Source organism: Ips typographus, linkage group LG5 (genome assembly GCF_016097725.1).
Source record: "Ips typographus isolate SLU linkage group LG5, UJ_Ityp_2.0, whole genome shotgun sequence".
NCBI classification, from domain to species: Eukaryota; Metazoa; Arthropoda; class Insecta; order Coleoptera; family Curculionidae; genus Ips; species Ips typographus.
Window position 1 is genome coordinate 3,682,615 of NC_138426.1, and position 20,746 is coordinate 3,703,360.

At 34.5% G+C, this 20,746-nt stretch overlaps 2 protein-coding genes across 6 annotated transcripts in view; one reads left to right on the forward strand and one right to left on the reverse strand.

Moving 5' to 3' along the window:
- The window catches only part of LOC145729587 (diuretic hormone receptor-like), a 236,468-nt gene that overhangs the window by 34,948 nt on the left and 180,774 nt on the right, over positions 1 to 20,746 (forward strand). The window lies entirely within an intron of this gene.
- Positions 10,632 to 20,646, reverse strand: LOC145729548 (uncharacterized). Its single transcript, XM_081980351.1, has 3 exons — positions 20,557 to 20,646; positions 10,861 to 11,041; positions 10,632 to 10,805 (listed from the first exon to the last, which is right to left on the reverse strand). Coding segments are annotated over exons 1-3 (327 nt in total). The 5' UTR covers positions 20,559 to 20,646; the 3' UTR covers positions 10,632 to 10,661.

Consider the following 20,746-nt stretch of genomic DNA (forward strand, 5'->3'; position numbering starts at 1 on the left):
TGGTATGATAGGGCAGGATTTTTACAGGCTATTTAATTTCTGGAGAGTTTGAAGCAAAATGGCAACACTGTCGGATTTTAGCCGAACTTTAGTAGGTTTTTCTAGAAAAGCTTATTAAACAGTTACTTCCATGCAATACTGAGGAAACACACTGTATATTTCCAAAATTTTGATAACGTATAATAACCTCCCTGAACTCCATGAAAATCATCTGCCAGTTTTTACCTCTTTGACTGTATTGTAACCTATAAAATCTAAATGGAATTTTCATTTATCCCAAATCGTAAAAGCGACTTTCCGCCCTCAAAACCCGACAAGCAGTCAACCAGGCAAAAAGTATATGACAGAATGCGATAAAATCGAGGAGGTGCACTTTCCGAACTTACCCAAAGAACAGACGGACCCGGAAAGTTGTGATTTTCTGATTTTCCTTCGTATTCTAACGCAGTTTTTCGGCGATTTTCAATAAAATAGAAAAATGTTACGTGTCCAAAATATATGTGAAGGCGCCGTGCGGCTTAGGAAACTTTCACGGTCGGAAATAGGAAATTGGAACGAGGATTTGGTGTAAAGTTCGTCAAGGTCTCGATCAAGTTTTCTAATGGAAGGATTATTAATATCGGTAATGGGTTATTTTTCGGGGAGTGGCTATTGTTTCAAGTCCGCAATTATGGACCAAAACTCTGTGGTTAAGCCTGTTTAACACCAGAAAAGAAAACTTCAAACAAACAAGGATTATAGTAGAGAAAAAGTTTATTCATAACATAAGCGAATATTCTCGACTAAACCACTCAAACCAGGTTAAAAATAAACTTAACCACTGAATTTTCCTTAATATTGGTCTTAACCACGACGTCAAACTTAACCGGACGACCTAACCAGCCTTGGAGGATGGTTTGTCCTCGTAGTTAAGGTAAAACTAAAAAAGACAGAAAATAAGATTAAATAAGAATTTAAAAAAATGTACACTAAATTTCCTTGGCATTATAGAATAATTAAGGTGTTGATGGGTTATTTCTTTAAGCTAAAATGTCTAAAATAGGGCGTTGACTGTTTTAAAAGGTTGGTGGTTCTGTACACTCACTTTGGAGTTGTCTTAAAGCTAAAATGTTTTGAGGGTTGTCTGCAAATTTTCTTGAAAGCAGCTGTAAGCATTCCATTATGGGCTGGATTTTGGGTAGTTCATAAAGATGTGAATTTGATGGATTGATTATTTGGATGTCCAATTCTAGTCAAAGAGTGCAAGCACACTCTTTCTGCTACTTCCAGGGTGCGTATTCTTGAAAAGGAGGGTCTGAGAGAAATGTCTGAAGAATGTGACAAAAACCCGCTATTGTCAGTTTCTTCTGTCACATTCTATCAACATTTCTCTTGAGAATTACGTTTCCCGATTAAGGGGAAAAATGCGATGCTGCGAAAATGTTTGGCTCTAGTTTAGCATTTGATTTTGGTGTTTTTTTGTGTGGATGTTGAAGTTTAGTTGTAGTATGTATGTATGTATGTAGAGTCCACTGTAATTTCCAAGTATTTAGCTGTATAGGCTGTGGTTGTGCATTGAAGTTTTCAATTTGTACTCTAGGGGATGCATTTAATATCCGATGATTGAAAATAATGTACTGGGTTTTAGTTGGGTTAATGTTGATTCTCCACACATGGAACCAATTGCTTATGCTATCTTGGAGCTTTTGCAGTTCGTTAATAGTGCTTTTCAGTCCTTTCTGGCGGCATATTAGCGCTGTGTCATCTGCATATTGTAAAATATATGCAGGAAGTTGGATGTCTTCAGTTTTATATGCATTTCAAATGTCACAACAGAAAATGTTGTACAGCAATGGTGTAAATAATTTAATTTAAATTGCCAGAGGCCTCTAGAACAATTTTGAGAGTCTTAGGTACCTCTAAGTGCTACTGAAAACCTATTAAAAAGTTCCAAAATCCTCTCCAAGTGTCTTAAACCTTCCCATAAATGGTTTAAATTGTCAGAGACCTCTAGAACCATTTTGAAAGTGCCAGAGACCTCCGAATGCTAATGGGAACCTTCTTTAAAGTGCCAGAGGGTTCTACAAGCGTTTTGAGCCTTCCTAGAATTATTTTAAATTGCCAGAGGCCTTTAGAACCATTTTGAAACTGTCAGAGACCTCTAAATGTTACTGAGAACCTTTTTAAAAGTGCCACAGGGTTCTACAAGTGTTTTAAGCTTTCTTAGAATTGTTTTAAACTGCCAGAGGCCTCTAGAACCATTTTGAAAGTGTCAGAGACCTCTAAATGCTACTGGGAACCTTCTTAAAAGTGCCATAGGGTTCTACAAGTGTTTTGAGCATTCTTGGAAGTGTTTTAAATTGCCAAAGGCCTCTAGAACCATTTGGAAAGTGTCAGAGACCTCTAAATGTTATTGAGAACCTTCTTAAAAGTGCCAGAGGATTCTACAAGCGTTTTGAGTCTTCTTAGAGTTATTTTAAATTGCCAGAGGCCTCTATAACCATTTTGAAAGAGTCAGAGACCTCTAAATGCTACTGAGGACCTTCTTAAATGTGCCAGAGAGTTCTACAAGTGTTTTGAGCCTTCTTAGAATTGTTTTAAATTGTCAGAGGCCTCTAGAAATATTTTGAATGTGCCAGAGACTTTCTAAGAAGAGTCAGAGCCTTCTACAAGTGTCTTCGCTTTTCCCATAAATGGTTTAAATTGTCAGAGGCCTCTGGAACAATTTTGAAACTTTCACAGACCTCTAAATGCTACTAAAAACCTTTTAAAAGTACGAAAATCCTCTACAAGTAAAATATAATATAATTAAAACTTTTCACAACTGTTTTTTCAAAGGCCTCTAGGAGAGAGTTCCATAAGCCTTAATGCTCTTGAAAACCTTTTCAGAAGTGTTAGAAGTCTCTACAAGTGGTTTAAACCTTCCTAGAATGGTTTTTAATTACCAGAGGTCTCTAGAACCATTTACAAAGTTTCAGAGATCCCTAAATGCTTTTGAAAACCTTTTAAAAAATGCTACAGGCCTCTAGGACTGTTTTGAATGTGCCAGACCCTCTATATGCTACTGAGAACTTTCTAAAATGTGCCAAGGCCTTTAAAAGTGCCTTAAACTTTTCCATAACGATTTTAAATTTTCAGAGGCCTCTAGGTCTATTTTAAAAGTGTCAGAGATTTTTAAATGCTACTAAAAACCTTCTATAAAGTGCCAAAATGCTCTATGAGTTTTTTAAACTTTCCAAGAATCCTTTTAAATTTCTAGACTCTTCTAGAACCATTTTGAATGTTCTAAGAACCTCTAAATACTATTGTAAACCTTTTAAAAAGAGCCAGAGGCCTCTACAAGTGTTTTAAACTTTCCAAGAATGGTTTTAAATTTGCTAGATGCCTCTAGAACAATTTTGAAAGTATCAAGAACCTCTAAATGCTATTGAAAATCTTTTTAAAAATTGCCTGAGTCCCTACCAGTGTTTTAGACTTTCCTAGAGTTGTTTTATATTACTAAATGCTATTTAAAATCTTTTAAAAAAGTGTCAGAAGCCTTTACAAGTGTTCTATTCCTTGCCTCTGTCTAATAAATTTGCTGCAAACGCATAATGTAATGTTATATTTTCTAATTTATTTTTTAAATTGCAACATGCCAATAATGTTTTACTAGTAATCAGAAAAATATTGTTTTAATTTTTATAAAAAACATTACAAGTATTTGAATTTTATTAATTTGATTCTCAACAATTCTCTTGTTACATAAAAAAGATCTAAAATTGACATAAGTCTATTTAATGTTCATTTCTAATTGCAATATTTGTGACTTGTTTTAAAGGTTTAAATAAAATTACGAATGAAAACTAGACAGAACTAGAACACCTAGAAATTTCATGATTAATATAAAGTTATTAAAATTTCATGAATATTTATAAATTTAATTAATTTCAGGTGTTTGCTTGTTATTCAGATGGTGTCCGAAATTTCATGACCACTTTGGTAAAATTTCAACTTTTCAGTTGTATATTTCATGAAATTTAACAACCCTATTTTAGTCTCTGTTCGGCGAAAAAACCGGTATTTTCGATCCTAGAACCCTTGAAAATTGAGTCAATATAATGGGAATCTTCAAAAAAAGCTCCGTCAGCGTGCCGTTTAAAATGTTCCTATTGTGTGTTCTAGGTTGAGATTTATGCTGCATAAAAAATACACACTTCACATCCGATAACAAAGGTTTTTTTTTTATTTCGTTACAATGCCTGAACTCGACTGAACAATAAAAAACTTACCCGTTTCAAATCAGGAAAATGGGATAAACGTACCTAAACCGAAGCTTAGCGAATATATCAAGGAATGGTCAGTAAAAAAAAATTTGATCCCAACGAAAATTGGGATATATGCCAATTTGAGATAGGGGATACTGCGAAAGGAATAAGGGCTTATCGAAACCTAAAAAAAAAATATTTATTCACCTTTAAGCTGGAAATTCAAGGGTGATTTATGAAAGGTCCCATTTGTATTTGCCTTAATGTCTAATCAACGTGATTGATTTTCGTTTAAAGTGTATGTAATCAAATCCTGCTAACATGAATAAGTAATGATCTACACGGGTTCATTAGGATGTCTAGTAGTAGTAGTAGTAATAATGCGGGGGGACCCTAAAAGGTCTGGCGAGTAGGCTTTAAGGCCCTTTTCGCCCTTTCCCCTCAAACCCTCCCCACCTTACCACCCATGACCCACGCCATCCAAACGTCCCGCCTCCCTGACGAAGGCAAGGATCCGTCCCCACTCCAAGGAAGACCCCTTGCAGGAGGTTGTGGAGGCCCCAAGAAAGCGCCTCCTGATAGACGACCAGCGATGGCAGACTCCTAATAGGTGATATGATGTCTCCTCCGCCGTTCCACAAACGGGGCACACCAATTCCTAGTAGATGCGAATGTCTGTTGCCATAGTGGCCTGTCAGAACCACAACCAGTGTTTTTAAGGCCCAGCGACTCCTTGACATCAACCATTTGGACTTTGCCTTGGCGTCGCTTGGGATTCCAATCAATTTCTTGGCTTTCTGCACAATTCTACCTTTCTCCACGTCTCTGTGGTACCTTCAAGCGCCCAGTCACTTAGTGCGCTTGCTACCTGTCTGTGCTTAATCCTATGTGAAATTCGGCAGTAATTGGACTCTCAGAAAACCCGAGCCGGGCCAGTGCATCGGCCCGTTCGTTTCCCGCAAACCCCATATGTGCCGGAATCCACACTAGGTTTACCTGCTTCTGCTCTGGCACTTTGTTCAGGGCATTCCTGAATCAGTCTGTTGCCCATCCTGGCTCTACAAAGTGCCTTTAGGACAGCCTGACTGTCGGAGTAGATCTCGATCACTCCCTCTCGTCCTTCTGTAACTTCCTTGCTTGTGGCGACCTCGAGGATTGCAAACAACTCAACAAATATGCCCTCTTGTTGGTGTCTTATCGGTACACTCCTGCCCCAGACCATCCCGTATTGGGAGACATTGAGCCGTCGGTGTATCAACTTTGCACCACTTTTCGAGAGTCACTGACCTACTATCTCAACTTTCCCTGGCTGGGATTTCTACCTTAAACTTTCTTTCGAACCTAAGTCTTATATACGTCAGGTGCGACCACCTTTGTCCCCAGGATTGGAATATCCCGAAGCATGGCGGCCGCTATACCTGTATGTCCTTGACGCAGATGGTTGTCACGCCATGTAGAGCCGCATTCCATCCTCTGCAGCGCCGCAGCGGCCTCCCTGCGTATCCACAGAGGTAACTCAGGAAGGCCCAGAAGAACGTTTAATGCAAGACTCGGTGTCGTCCTCATTGCGCCGGTGATTGCCAGACAGGCTAGTCTTTGCAAACCCGCCAGTTTCCGGGATACGAAGGCCTTCTGCACCGCCGGCCACCAGACCAAGAAACCATAACAGATCCTCGGCCTTATAACGGCCGTGTATAACGACCTCATAATGTGTGGTTTTAGGCCCCAGTTTTTTCCCAGAGCCCGGAGCAAATCTCCACAAGGGTAGAGGTTTTCCGTACAAGACTGGCGGCCTGTAATCCTTAATTTGCGTTCTCTTTGTAAAGAGCATGATTTCCGTTTTGCTAGGATTAACTGATAATCCTGCATCGGTGCACCATCTCTCTATTATCTTACAAGCCATCTGCATCTCTCACAGACAACGCTCAGGAATTTCCCTTTGACGAGAACGCTGTCGTCTGCGTAGGCTTGCGCGTAGGAGCTCTCTCGGTCCATAACCAGACACCACAGGGGGAGGGAAAGGCAACTACCCTGTGGACAGCCCCTCCGTACCTTGATCTTCAGCCGTTCTCCCCCCAGGCAGGCACTGGCCGTTCGGCTCCGAACCCAGTTTTTAACAAACAAGGTGTCTTTTTCGATTTGAGAGCGTTGCAGATATTGCTTGTTGTGGCCTTATCAAATGTCCCCTCCACATCAAAGAAGAGGACCAATGTGACCTCCTTGTCGTGTAATCCTTGTTCAGCTTTTTGAACCAGAGCATGGAGAGCCGTATGTGTCGACCTTCCTTTCCCGTATGCATGCTGATTATTATGCAGCGGGGTCCTGATGAGGACTTCCTCTGTTAGGAACCCTTCTATCATCCTTTCCAGCGTTTTCAGGACGTTAAACTGATAGGTCTGAATGATTTGGGATCGGTGTAGTCCCTTTTACCGGGTTTTGGTATAAAGACCACTTCCGCTGATTGCCAATCATTTGGGACATATCCCACTGCCACGCTGGCCCTGAAGATCTTCCTCAAAAATGGGAGTAAGATCTCTAGGCCCGACTGCAGCATCATTGGAATTATCCCGTCTGGACCTGCGGCTTTATATGAACAGAATTGCGCACATCGACCATTTGATAGCGTCATAGGCCGTAGTCCAATCCCATCCATTGGGATACCTTGATCTCCGAATCGAATCGCACCGCCGTCGCCTGGAAACTGTTTTGCTAGGAGAAGTTGTAAGATTTTCTTTTTCGTTTCCTATCTCATTTAGAGTTCCTATCTCATTCTGAGTTTTAGCTGTGTTGAAGAGAATCTTTGCAAGCCGAGCTGAATCTGACAGGGATTCAACTTCGCCGCAGAATTTCTGCCAGCTTGCTCCTATGGACCTTCGTAGTTCCTTCTTAAATTCTCTCCTTGATTTGAGGTAAAGTTCCCAGTTTTCGTTGCGATTACCGTTGGTGGCTCGGTGGAAAGGCCTCCTAGCATCATTTCTCAGACGCTGAAGGTCCTTAGTCCACCACGGAACCGTAGATGTTTCAACCTCCTTGAGTTCGCCCACCATTAGGATGTCTAATTAACAATGTAATTTTTGACAGGCATATAAAATTTAGTTTTATACTTTGACAGCCTTACGTTCCAAAATAGTTTGACAGTTGTGCCAAAAGACTTTCACGTGACCCCAAGACACTTCTTGATATAGTGTGACACAACTGTCACAAACTCCTTCCATACAGCTATAAAATTCATTTGTTCTTTTGCATTTCAGAACTAATTATAATTAGCTTTATTTTTATAGCTCTACGTCCAAAACAAGTTAAATTTTGACAGCAGTCATGTAGTAGTACGATACTATTTAACAGTAAACAATCCAACAGTAAAAAATACCCTTCCATGAAGCTATAAAGTTAATGTGAGTTTAACACTTTAGAGTAATTAAAACCCTCAATCTTCTACCGAAGCAAGTTTTGACAATTGTAACGTAGCTGACAGTGATCACGTGATCTTAAACCATATTTTATTCTGATGGACACGATGCGATGATAGTTCAAAGTTGTGGGGTGACTAGCTTTTTTGCGCAACCGCACGGTTTTTGCTCCATAACTTCTTTATAAGACCCTTTACTACAACAATGCTTAGAAGCAATCTTGTAGGACATGAATTTACCTACAACTTCACTTTAGTAGGTTTTTTTTATTTGTGGACATATAACCGAGGTATGAAAGTTTAAAGTGGGGTTACTAGCTTTTTTGTGCAACCGCACGGTTTTTGCTCCATTACTTCTTTATGAGACCCTTTCCGACAAAAATGCTTAGAAGTAATATTGTAGAGCATGAAATTCCCTACAACTTCACTTTAGAAGTTTTTTTTTATTTGTGGACAAATAATCGAGTTATGAAAGTCCAATTTTGTGGGGTTACTAGCTTTTTTGCGCAACCGCACGGTTTTTGCTCCATTACTTCTTTAGGAGACCCTTTACAACAAAAATGCTTAGAAGTAGTCTTGTAGAGCATGAAATTTCCTACAACTTCACTTTAGTAGGTTTTTTCGATTTGTGAACAAAAAATAACCGAGTTATGAAAGTCCAAGTTTTGGGGTGACTAGCTTTTTTGCGCAACCGCACGGTTTTTGCTCCATAACTTCTTTATAAGACCCTTTACTACAACAATGCTTAGAAGCAATCTTGTAGAACATGAATTTACCTACAACTTCAGTTTAATAGGTTTTTTTTTATTTGTGGACAAATAACCGAGTTATGATAGTTCAAAGTTGTGGGGTTACTAGCTTTTTTGTACAACCGCACGGTTTTTGCTCCATTACTTCTTTAGGAGACCCTTTACAACCAAAATGCTTAGAAACAATCTTGTAGAACATGAATTCACCTACAACTTCACTTTAGTAGGTTTTTTCGATTTGTGGACAAATAACCGAGTTATGAAAGTCCAAGTTTTGGGGTGACTAGCTTTTATGCGCAACCGCACGGTTTTTGCTCTATAACTTCTTTATAAGACACTCTACGGCAAAAATTATTAGAAGTAATCTTATAGAGCATGAAACTCCCTACAACTTCACTTCAGTAGGTTTTTTTGATTTGTGGACAAATAACCGAGTTATGAAAGTCCAGATTTGTGGGGTTACTAGCTTTTTTGCGCAACCGCACGGTTTTTGCTGCATTACTTCTTTAGGAGACCCTTTACAACAAAAATGCTTAGAAGTAGTCTTGTAGAGCATGAAATTTCCTACAACTTCACTTTAGTAGGTTTTTTTGATTTGTGGACAAAAATAACCGAGTTATGAAAGTCCAAGTTTTGGGGTGACTAGCTTTTTTGCGCAACCGCACGGTTTTTGCTCCATAACTTCTTTATGAGACCCTTTACTACAACAATGCTTAGAAGCAATCTTGTAGAACATGAATTTACCTACAACTTCAGTTTAATAGGTTTTTTTTTATTTGTGGACAAATAACCGAGTTATGATAGTTCAAAGTTGTGGGGTTACTAGCTTTTTTGTACAACCGCACGGTTTTTGCTCCATTACTTCTTTAGGAGACCCTTTACAACCAAAATGCTTAGAAGCAATCTTGTAGAACATGAATTTACCTACAACTTCACTTTAGTAGGTTTTTTCGATTTGTGGACAAATAACCGAGTTATGAAAGTCCAAGTTTTGGGGTGACTAGCTTTTATGCGCAACCGCACGGTTTTTGCTCTATAACTTCTTTATAAGACACTCTACGACAAAAATGATTAGAAGTAATCTTATAGAGCATGAAACTCCCTACAACTTCACTTCAGTAGGTTTTTTTGATTTGTGGACAAATAACCGAGTTATGAAAGTCCAAGTTTTGGAGTGACTAGCTTTTTTGCGCAACCACACGGTTTTTGCTCCATAACTTCTTTATAAGACTCTTTATTACAAAAATGCTTAGAAGCAATCTTCTAGAACATGAATTTACCTACAACTTCACTTTAGTAGGTTTTTTTGATTTGTGGAGAAATAAACGAGTTATGAAAGTTCAAAGTTGTGGGGTGACTTGCTTTTTTGCGCAACCGCACGGTTTTTGCCCCATAACTTCTTTATAAGACCCTTTACTACAAAAATGCTTAGAAGCAATCTTGTAGAGCAGCATAAAATTCCCTACAACTTCACTTTAGTAGGTTTTTTTTGATTTGTGTACAAAATAACCGAGTTATGAAAGTTCAAAGTTGTGAGGTTACTAGCTTTTTTGTGCAACCGCACTGTTTTTGCTCCATAACTTCTTTAGTGCTCCAAAGTGAATCAATTTACCAATTTGTTGCCTTTAAAATTCTCTTTTGACCAACCTGTATATATGAATTTGACGTCATTTTAACTCGATTATTTTGACAGTTACAGAGTGATTCAATATGTCAAATTATATTTTTAGCAATAACATTTCTACAACCAATTTCTACTGTATATAATTTTAAATTTTTCTGTGTTTTGATACACCTAGTAAATTATCAATTCAATCAATAACGCATCCGCCTGAACTAATTAATCAGACACTTAATTGCATTAAACTCATTTAAGCACCCAAATGCGGAATTCGGCAATAATACACAACCATATGAGCCAAGTTTTAATAGAAGTTTACAATGAAAAACGATAAGGAAGGAGCGTCTTAACACTGCTAATGCAATCATTGTTTATCGCGTTTTTGTGTTTAAATAACACCAGCAAATTAGATTTTTAAAAACACAGAATGATCCCATTATTCACTGACTCATGAGGTTTTTCCATTAGTAATGCAATTCCTAACACAAAAATATCTAAAAGTGTAAAGAGAAACTTTTTTAAAATTCACGCTGCATTAAAAGATGTGTTTTGTTTTACTTTCACCAGAGTTTCTTGAAAATTTCCAGCAAAATTTAAAACTCTGTTTCTAAAATAAAAAAGCAACAAAATAGTGAAAAGTTTAATTAAAAACAATATCAATGATACAGCCTGTATTGAGGGTGTTTATTAAACCAACTTTCCCATTCAGGGGTTGATTCGCAATTAATGTTGTCGTAATTGCCTCCTGAACTAACACAATTTATTTCACCGAAAGGTAGTTTTACAATGTTGCCATTATCCTAAAAAAAAAATAATGAATTTTTACTGTTCAGGCATGTAGAAAGTCGTAATTACCTTGCATTCACATATTGGAGGAATATCAATATTACAATGGAAGGTTTTTTGGGTTTGGGGGTGTTTACAATGCCACTCGTTGTTTTCATTGATTGGCTGCCAGTTTGGCCAACATTGACAAGGGTGAATGGGTGTTCTTGCCTGGGCGATTCCCAGTAAAACTAAACCAATCAGGATTTTCCTAAAATCACACAAAATGTTGTTACAATTCAAAAATGTGACAACTTTGAGCTTGAAACACTGCAAAAGCTTGTAGACACCTGTAAAAATTAGTCATGTGACGTTGATAATGCAATTGTTGAGCTTGCCACACTGTAAAAATTTGTTGACAGAACTGTGAAAACGTAGTATAAAAAAAATTTGAAAATTTGGAAAATTAAATTAAGTAAAAGCTGAAATTATAAAATATAAGTCACGTGACGCTGATAATGCAATTCTGAACTTGCAACACTGTAAAAGCTAGTTGACACCTGTCAAAATTAGTCACGTGACTTTTAAGATATAATGTAAACGCTGAAATTTTTGTAAATTTAGTTTAGACAGTTGTGAAAGCTGAAATTGTAAAATATATCCACGTGACGTTGATAATGCAATTCTGAACTTGCAACACTGTAAAAGCTTGTTGACACCTGTCAAAATTAGTCACGTGACTTTTAAGATATAATTTAAACTCTGAAATTTTGGTAAATTTAGTTTAGACAGTTGTGAAAGCTGAAATTGTAAAATATATGTCACGTGACGTTGATAATGCAATTCTAAACTTGCAACACTGTAAAAGCTTGATGACACCTGTCAAAATAAGTCACGTGACTTTTAAGATATAATTTAAACTCTGAAATTTTTGTAAATTTAGTTTCGACAGTTGTGAAAGCTGAAATTTTAAAATACATGTCACGTGACGTTGATAATGCAATTCTGAACTTGCAACACTGTAAAAGCTTGTTGACACCTGTCAAAATTAGTCACGTGACTTTTAAGATATAATTTAAACGCTGAAATTTTTGTAAATTTAGTTTAGACAGTTGTGAAAGCTGAAATTGTAAAACATATATCACGTGACGTTGATAATGCAATTCTAAACTTGCAACACTGTAAAAGCTAGTTGACACCTGTCAAAATTAGTCACGTGACTTTTAAGATATAATTTAAACGCTGAAATTTTTGTAAATTTAGTTTAGACAGTTGTGAAAGCTGAAATTGTAAAATATATGTCACGTGACGTTGATAATGCAATTCTGAACTTGCAACACTGTAAAAGCTAGTTAACACCTGTCAAAATTATTCACTTGACTTTTACGATATAATTTAAACGCTGAAATTTTTGTAAATTTAGTTTAGACAGTTGTGAAAGCTGAAATTGTAAAATATATGTCACGTGACGTTGATAATGCAATTCTGAACTTGCAACACTCTAAAAGCAAGTTGACACCTGTCAAAATTAGTCACGTGACTTTTAAGATATAATTTAAACGCTGAAATTTTTGTACATTTAGTTTCGACAGTTGTGAAAGCTGAAATTGTAAAATATATGTCACGTGACGTTGATAATGCAATTATAAACTTGCAATACTGTAAAAGCTTGATGACACCTGTCAAAATTAGTCACGTGACTTTTAAGATATAATGTAAACGCTGAAATTTTTGTAAATTTAGTTTAGACAGTTGTGAAAGCTGAAATTGTAAAATATATGTCACGTGACGTTGATAATGCAATTCTGAACTTGCAACACTGTAAAAGCTAGTTAACACCTGTCAAAATTATTCACTTGACTTTTACGATATAATTTAAACGCTGAAATTTTTGTACATTTAGTTTCGACAGTTGTGAAAGCTGAAATTTTAAAATACATGTCACGTGACGTTGATAATGCAATTCTGAACTTGCAACACTGTAAAAGCTTGTTGACACCTGTCAAAATTAGTCACGTGACTTTTAAGATATAATTTAAACGCTGAAATTTTTGTAAATTTAGTTTAGACAGTTGTGAAAGCTGAAATTGTAAAACATATATCACGTGACGTTGATAATGCAATTCTAAACTTGCAACACTGTAAAAGCTAGTTGACACCTGTCAAAATTAGTCACGTGACTTTTAAGATATAATTTAAACGCTGAAATTTTTGTAAATTTAGTTTAGACAGTTGTGAAAGCTGAAATTGTAAAATATATGTCACGTGACGTTGATAATGCAATTCTAAACTTGCAATACTGTAAAAGCTTGTTGACACCTGTCAAAATTAGTCACGTGACTTTTAAGATATAATTTAAACGCTGAAATTTTTGTAAATTTAGTTTAGACAGTTGTGAAAGCTGAAATTGTAAAACATATATCACGTGACGTTGATAATGCAATTCTAAACTTGCAACACTGTAAAAGCTAGTTGACACCTGTCAAAATTAGTCACGTGACTTTTAAGATATAATTTAAACGCTGAAATTTTTGTAAATTTAGTTTAGACAGTTGTGAAAGCTGAAATTGTAAAATATATGTCACGTGACGTTGATAATGCAATTCTGAACTTGCAACACTGTAAAAGCTAGTTAACACCTGTCAAAATTATTCACTTGACTTTTACGATATAATTTAAACGCTGAAATTTTTGTAAATTTAGTTTCGACAGTTGTGAAAGCTGAAATTGTAAAATATATGTCACGTGACGTTGATAATGCAATTCTAAACTTGCAATACTGTAAAAGCTTGATGACACCTGTCAAAACAAGTCACGTGACTTTTAAGATATAATTTAAACTCTGAAATTTTTGTAAATTTAGTTTAGACAGTTGTGAAAGCTGAAATTGTAAAATATATGTCACGTGACGTTGATAATGCAATTCTGAACTTGCAACACTGTAAAAGCTAGTTAACACCTGTCAAAATTATTCACTTGACTTTTACGATATAATTTAAACGCTGAAATTTTTGTACATTTAGTTTCGACAGTTGTGAAAGCTGAAATTGTAAAATATATGTCACGTTACGTTGATAATGCAATTCTAAACTTGCAATACTGTAAAAGCTTGATGACACCTGTCAAAATAAGTCACGTGACTTTTAAGATATAATTTAAACTCTGAAATTTTTGTAAATTTAGTTTAGACAGTTGTGAAAGCTGAAATTGTAAAATATATGTCACGTGACGTTGATAATGCAATTCTGAACTTGCAACACTGTAAAAGCTAGTTAACACCTGTCAAAATTATTCACTTGACTTTTACGATATAATTTAAACGGTGAAATTTTTGTACATTTAGTTTCGACAGTTGTGAAAGCTGAAATTGTAAAATATATGTCACGTGACGTTGATAATGCAATTCTAAACTTGCAATACTGTAAAAGCTTGATGACACCTGTCAAAATAAGTCACGTGACTTTTAAGATATAATTTAAACTCTGAAATTTTTGTAAATTTAGTTTAGACAGTTGTGAAAGCTGAAATTGTAAAATATATGTCACGTGACGTTGATAATGCAATTCTGAACTTGCAACACTGTAAAAGCTAGTTAACACCTGTCAAAATTATTCACTTAACTTTTACGATATAATTTAAACGCTGAAATTTTTGTACATTTAGTTTCGACAGTTGTGAAAGCTGAAATTGTAAAATATATGTCACGTGACGTTGATAATGCAATTCTAAACTTGCAATACTGTAAAAGCTTGATGACACCTGTCAAAATAAGTCACGTGACTTTTAAGATATAATTTAAACTCTGAAATTTTTGTAAATTTAGTTTAGACAGTTGTGAAAGCTGAAATTTTAAAATACATGTCACGTGACGTTGATAATGCAATTCTGAACTTGCAACACTGTAAAAGCTTGTTGACACCTGTCAAAATTAGTCACGTGACTTTTAAGATATAATTTAAACGCTGAAATTTTTGTAAATTTAGTTTAGACAGTTGTGAAAGCTGAAATTGTAAAATATATGTCACGTGACGTTGATAATGCAATTCTAAACTTGCAACACAGTAAAAGCTAGTTGACACCTGTCAAAATTATTCACTTGACTTTTACGATATAATTTAAACGCTGAATTTTTTGTAAATTTAGTTTAGACAGTTGTGAAAGCTGAAATTGTAAAATATATGTCACGTGACGTTGATAATGCAATTCTGAACTTGCAACACTGTAAAAGCTAGTTAACACCTGTCAAAATTATTCACTTGACTTTTACGATATAATTTAAACGCTGAAATTTTTGTAAATTTAGTTTAGACAGTTGTGAAAGCTGAAATTGTAAAATATATGTCACGTGACGTTGATAATGCAATTCTGAACTTACAACACTCTAAAAGCTAGTTGACACCTGTCAAAATTAGTCACGTGACTTTTAAGATATAATTTAAACGCTGAAATTTTTGGAAATTTAGTTTAGACAGTTGTGAAAGCTGAAATTGTAAAATGTATGCCACGTGACGTTGATAATGTAATTCTGAACTTGCAACACTGTAAAAGCTTGTTGACACCTGTCAAAATTAGTCACGTGACTTTTAAGATATAATGTAAACGCTGAAATTTTTGTAAATTTAGTTTCGACAGTTGTGAAAGCTGAAATTTTAAAATACATGTCACGTGACGTTGATAATGCAATTCTGAACTTGCAACACTGTAAAAGCTAGTTGACACCTGTCAAAATTATTCACTTGACTTTTACGATATAATTTAAACGCTGAAATTTTTGTAAATTTAGTTTCGACAGTTGTGAAAGCTGAAATTGTAAAATATATGTCACGTGACGTTGATAATGCAATTCTAAACTTGCAATACTGTAAAAGCTTGATGACACCTGTCAAAACAAGTCACGTGACTTTTAAGATATAATTTAAACTCTGAAATTTTTGTAAATTTAGTTTAGACAGTTGTGAAAGCTGAAATTGTAAAATATATGTCACGTGACGTTGATAATGCAATTCTGAACTTGCAACACTGTAAAAGCTAGTTAACACCTGTCAAAATTATTCACTTGACTTTTACGATATAATTTAAACGCTGAAATTTTTGTACATTTAGTTTCGACAGTTGTGAAAGCTGAAATTGTAAAATATATGTCACGTGACGTTGATAATGCAATTCTAAACTTGCAATACTGTAAAAGCTTGATGACACCTGTCAAAATAAGTCACGTGACTTTTAAGATATAATTTAAACTCTGAAATTTTTGTAAATTTAGTTTAGACAGTTGTGAAAGCTGAAATTGTAAAATATATGTCACGTGACGTTGATAATGCAATTCTGAACTTGCAACACTGTAAAAGCTAGTTAACACCTGTCAAAATTATTCACTTGACTTTTACGATATAATTTAAACGCTGAAATTTTTGTACATTTAGTTTCGACAGTTGTGAAAGCTGAAATTGTAAAATATATGTCACGTGACGTTGATAATGCAATTCTAAACTTGCAATACTGTAAAAGCTTGATGACACCTGTCAAAATAAGTCACGTGACTTTTAAGATATAATTTAAACTCTGAAATTTTTGTAAATTTAGTTTAGACAGTTGTGAAAGCTGAAATTGTAAAATATATGTCACGTGACGTTGATAATGCAATTCTGAACTTGCAACACTGTAAAAGCTAGTTAACACCTGTCAAAATTATTCACTTGACTTTTACGATATAATTTAAACGCTGAAATTTTTGTACATTTAGTTTCGACAGTTGTGAAAGCTGAAATTGTAAAATATATGTCACGTGACGTTGATAATGCAATTCTAAACTTGCAATACTGTAAAAGCTTGATGACACCTGTCAAAATAAGTCACGTGACTTTTAAGATATAATTTAAACGCTGAAATTTTTGTAAATTTAGTTTAGACAGTTGTGAAAGCTGAAATTGTAAAATATATGTCACGTGACGTTGATAATGCAATTCTGAACTTGCAACACTGTAAAAGCTAGTTAACACCTGTCAAAATTATTCACTTGACTTTTACGATATAATTTAAACGCTGAAATTTTTGTACATTTAGTTTCGACAGTTGTGAAAGCTGAAATTGTAAAATATATGTCACGTGACGTTGATAATGCAATTCTAAACTTGCAATACTGTAAAAGCTTGATGACACCTGTCAAAATAAGTCACGTGACTTTTAAGATATAATTTAAACTCTGAAATTTTTGTAAATTTAGTTTCGACAGTTGTGAAAGCTGAAATTTTAAAATACATGTCACGTGACGTTGATAATGCAATTCTGAACTTGCAACACTCTAAAAGCTAGTTGACACCTGTCAAAATTAGTCACGTGACTTTTAAGATATAATTTAAACGCTGAAATTTTTGTACATTTAGTTTCGACAGTTGTGAAAGCTGAAATTGTAAAATATATGTCACGTGACGTTGATAATGCAATTCTAAACTTGCAATACTGTAAAAGCTTGATGACACCTGTCAAAATAAGTCACGTAACTTTTAAGATATAATTTAAACTCTGAAATTTTTGTAAATTTAGTTTCGACAGTTGTGAAAGCTGAAATTTTAAAATACATGTCACGTGACGTTGATAATGCAATTCTGAACTTGCAACACTGTAAAAGCTTGTTGACACCTGTCAAAATTATTCACTTGACTTCTAAGATATAATTTAAACGCTGAAATTTTTGTAAATTCAGTTTAGACAGTTGTGAAAGCTGAAATTGTAAAATATATGTCACATGACGTTGATAATGCAATTCTAAACTTGCAACACTGTAAAAGCTTGATGACACCTGTCAAAATAAGTCACGTGACTTTTAAGATATAATTTAAACTCTGAAATTTTTGTAAATTTAGTTTCGACAGTTGTGAAAGCTGAAATTTTAAAATACATGTCACGTGACGTTGATAATGCAATTCTGAACTTGCAACACTGTAAAAGCTAGTTGACACCTGTCAAAATTAATCACGTGACTTTTAAGATATAATGTAAACGCTGAAATGTTTGTAAATTTAGTTTAGACAGTTGTGAAAGCTGAAATTGTAAAATATATCCACGCGACGTTGATAATGCAATTCTGAACTTGCAACACTGTAAAAGCTTGTTGACACCTGTCAAAATTATTCACTTGACTTCTAAGATATAATTTAAACTCTGAAATTTTGGTAAATTAAATTTAGATAGTTGTGAAAGCTGAAATTGTAAAATATATGTCACATGACGTTGATAATGCAATTCTAAACTTGCAACACTGTAAAAGCTTGATGACACCTGTCAAAATTAGTTATGTGACTTTGAAGATATAATTTAAACTCTGAAATTTTTGTAAATTTAGTTTCGACAGTTGTGAAAGCTGAAATTTTAAAATACATGTCACGTGACGTTGATAATGCAATTCTGAACTTGCAACACTGTAAATGCTTGTTGACACCTGTCAAAATTAGTCACGTGACTTTTAAGATATAGTTTAAACGCTGAAATTTTTGTAAATTTAGTTTAGACAGTTGTGAAAGCTGAAATTTTAAAAAACATGTCACGTGACTTTGATAATGCAATTCTGAACCTGCAACACTGTAAAAGCTTGTTGACACCTGTCAAAATTAGTCACGTGACTTTTAAGATATAATTTAAACGCTGAAATTTTTGTAAATTTAGTTTAGACAGTTGTGAAAGCTGAAATTGTAAAACATATATCACGTGACGTTGATAATGCAATTCTAAACTTGCAACACTGTAAAAGCTAGTTGACACCTGTCAAAATTAGTCACGTGACTTTTAAGATATAATTTAAACGCTGAAATTTTTGAAAATTCAGTTTAGACAGTTGGGAAAGCTGAAATTGTAAAATATATGTCACATGACGTTGATAATGCAATTCTAAACTTGCAACACTGTAAAAGCTTGATGACACCTGTCAAAATAAGTCACGTGACTTTTAAGATATAATTTAAACTCTGAAATTTTTGTAAATTTAGTTTCGACAGTTGTGAAAGCTGAAATTTTAAAATACATGTCACGTGACGTTGATAATGCAATTCTGAACTTGCAACACTGTAAAAGCTAGTTGACACCTGTCAAAATTAGTCACGTGACTTTTAAGATATAATGTAAACGCTGAAATTTTTGTAAATTTAGTTTAGACAGTTGTGAAAGCTGAAATTGTAAAATATATCCACGTGACGTTGATAATGCAATTCTGAACTTGCAACACTGTAAAAGCTTGTTGACACCTGTCAAAATTATTCACTTGACTTCTAAGATATAATTTAAACTCTGAAATTTTGGTAAATTAAATTTAGACAGTTGTGAAATCTGAAATTGTAAAATATATGTCACATGACGTTGATAATGCAATTCTAAACTTGCAACACTGTAAAAGCTTGATGACACCTGTCAAAATTAGTCACGTGACTTTGAAGATATAATTTAAACTCTGAAATTTTTGTAAATTTAGTTTCGACAGTTGTGAAAGCTGAAATTTTAAAATACATGTCACGTGACCTTGATAATGCAATTCTGAACTTGCAACACTGTAAATGCTTGTTGACACCTGTCAAAATTAGTCACGTGACTTTTAAGATATAGTTTAAACGCTGAAATTTTTGTAAATTTAGTTTAGACAGTTGTGAAAGCTGAAATTTTAAAAAACATGTCACGTGACCTTGATAATGCAATTCTGAACCTGCAACACTGTAAAAGCTTGTTGACACCTGTCAAAATTAGTCACGTGACTTTTAAGATATAGTTTAAACGCTGAAATTTTTGTAAATTTAGTTTAGACAGTTGTGAAAGCTGAAATTTTAAAAAACATGTCACGTGACCTTGATAATGCAATTCTGAACCTGCAACACTGTAAAAGCTTGTTGACACCTGTCAAAATTAGTCACGTGACTTTTAAGATATAATTTAAACGCTGAAATTTTTGTAAATTTAGTTTAGACAGTTGTGAAAGCTGAAATTGTAAAATATATGTCACGTGACGTTGATAATGCAATTCTGAACTTGCAACACTGTAAAAGCTAGTTGACACCTGTCAAAATTAGTCACATGACTTTTAAGATATAATTTAAACGCTGAAATTTTTGAAAATTCAATTTAGACAGTTGGGAAAGCTGAAATTATAAAATATATGCCACGTGACGTTGATAATGCAATTCTGAACTTGCAACACTGTAAAAGCTTGTTGACACCTGTCAAAATTAGTCACGTGGCTTTTAAGATATAATTTAAACGCTGAAATTTTTGTAAATTCAGTTTAGACAGTTGTGAAAGCTGAAATTTTAAAATACATGTCACGTGACGTTGATAATGAAGTTTGAAATTGTAACACTGTAAGTGCCAGTTGACACTCGTCAAAAACAGTCACGTGGCTTTTAAAATGTTGTTTAAATGTCGAAAATTTAGTAAATTAAATTTAGACAGTTGTAAATGCTGAAATTGTAAAATACACGTCACCTGACGTTGATAATGCAATTTTACGCTTGCAACACTGTAAGAACCGTCGTATTTTGGCGATGTGCGTGAATTTTTTAGTGTTAACCTGAGTTTGTAGCTGTAGTAACATAGTCCATCTTGTTTTGTCAGAATGAGTTAAAATGAGATAGTCACTGTAAACACTCTAGTAAACACTGACGCTAAAATACATTTTTGGTGAATTAAATTTAGATATTATTTGTGAAAGCTGAAATTGTAAGAGTCACGTCACATTGATAATGCAATTTTAAGCTTGTCAGGATTCTCCAAAATTTACGCAATTGAAAAACAGAATGCTAAACTTACATTTCGAAATCAATAACACTAATGCTGAACGTCTGTTTTTGACTAATTGCAGGATTTCTCAGAGACGTATAAATACAATAAAAATGAACATAAATCAGTGGCATTCTATTTTGTTTCCTTAGTTGCTGCTAAAATAAGCTTGAACGCCACTGTTTTCAAATTGTTGTTGATCTTATAGGAAAAAAGTAAT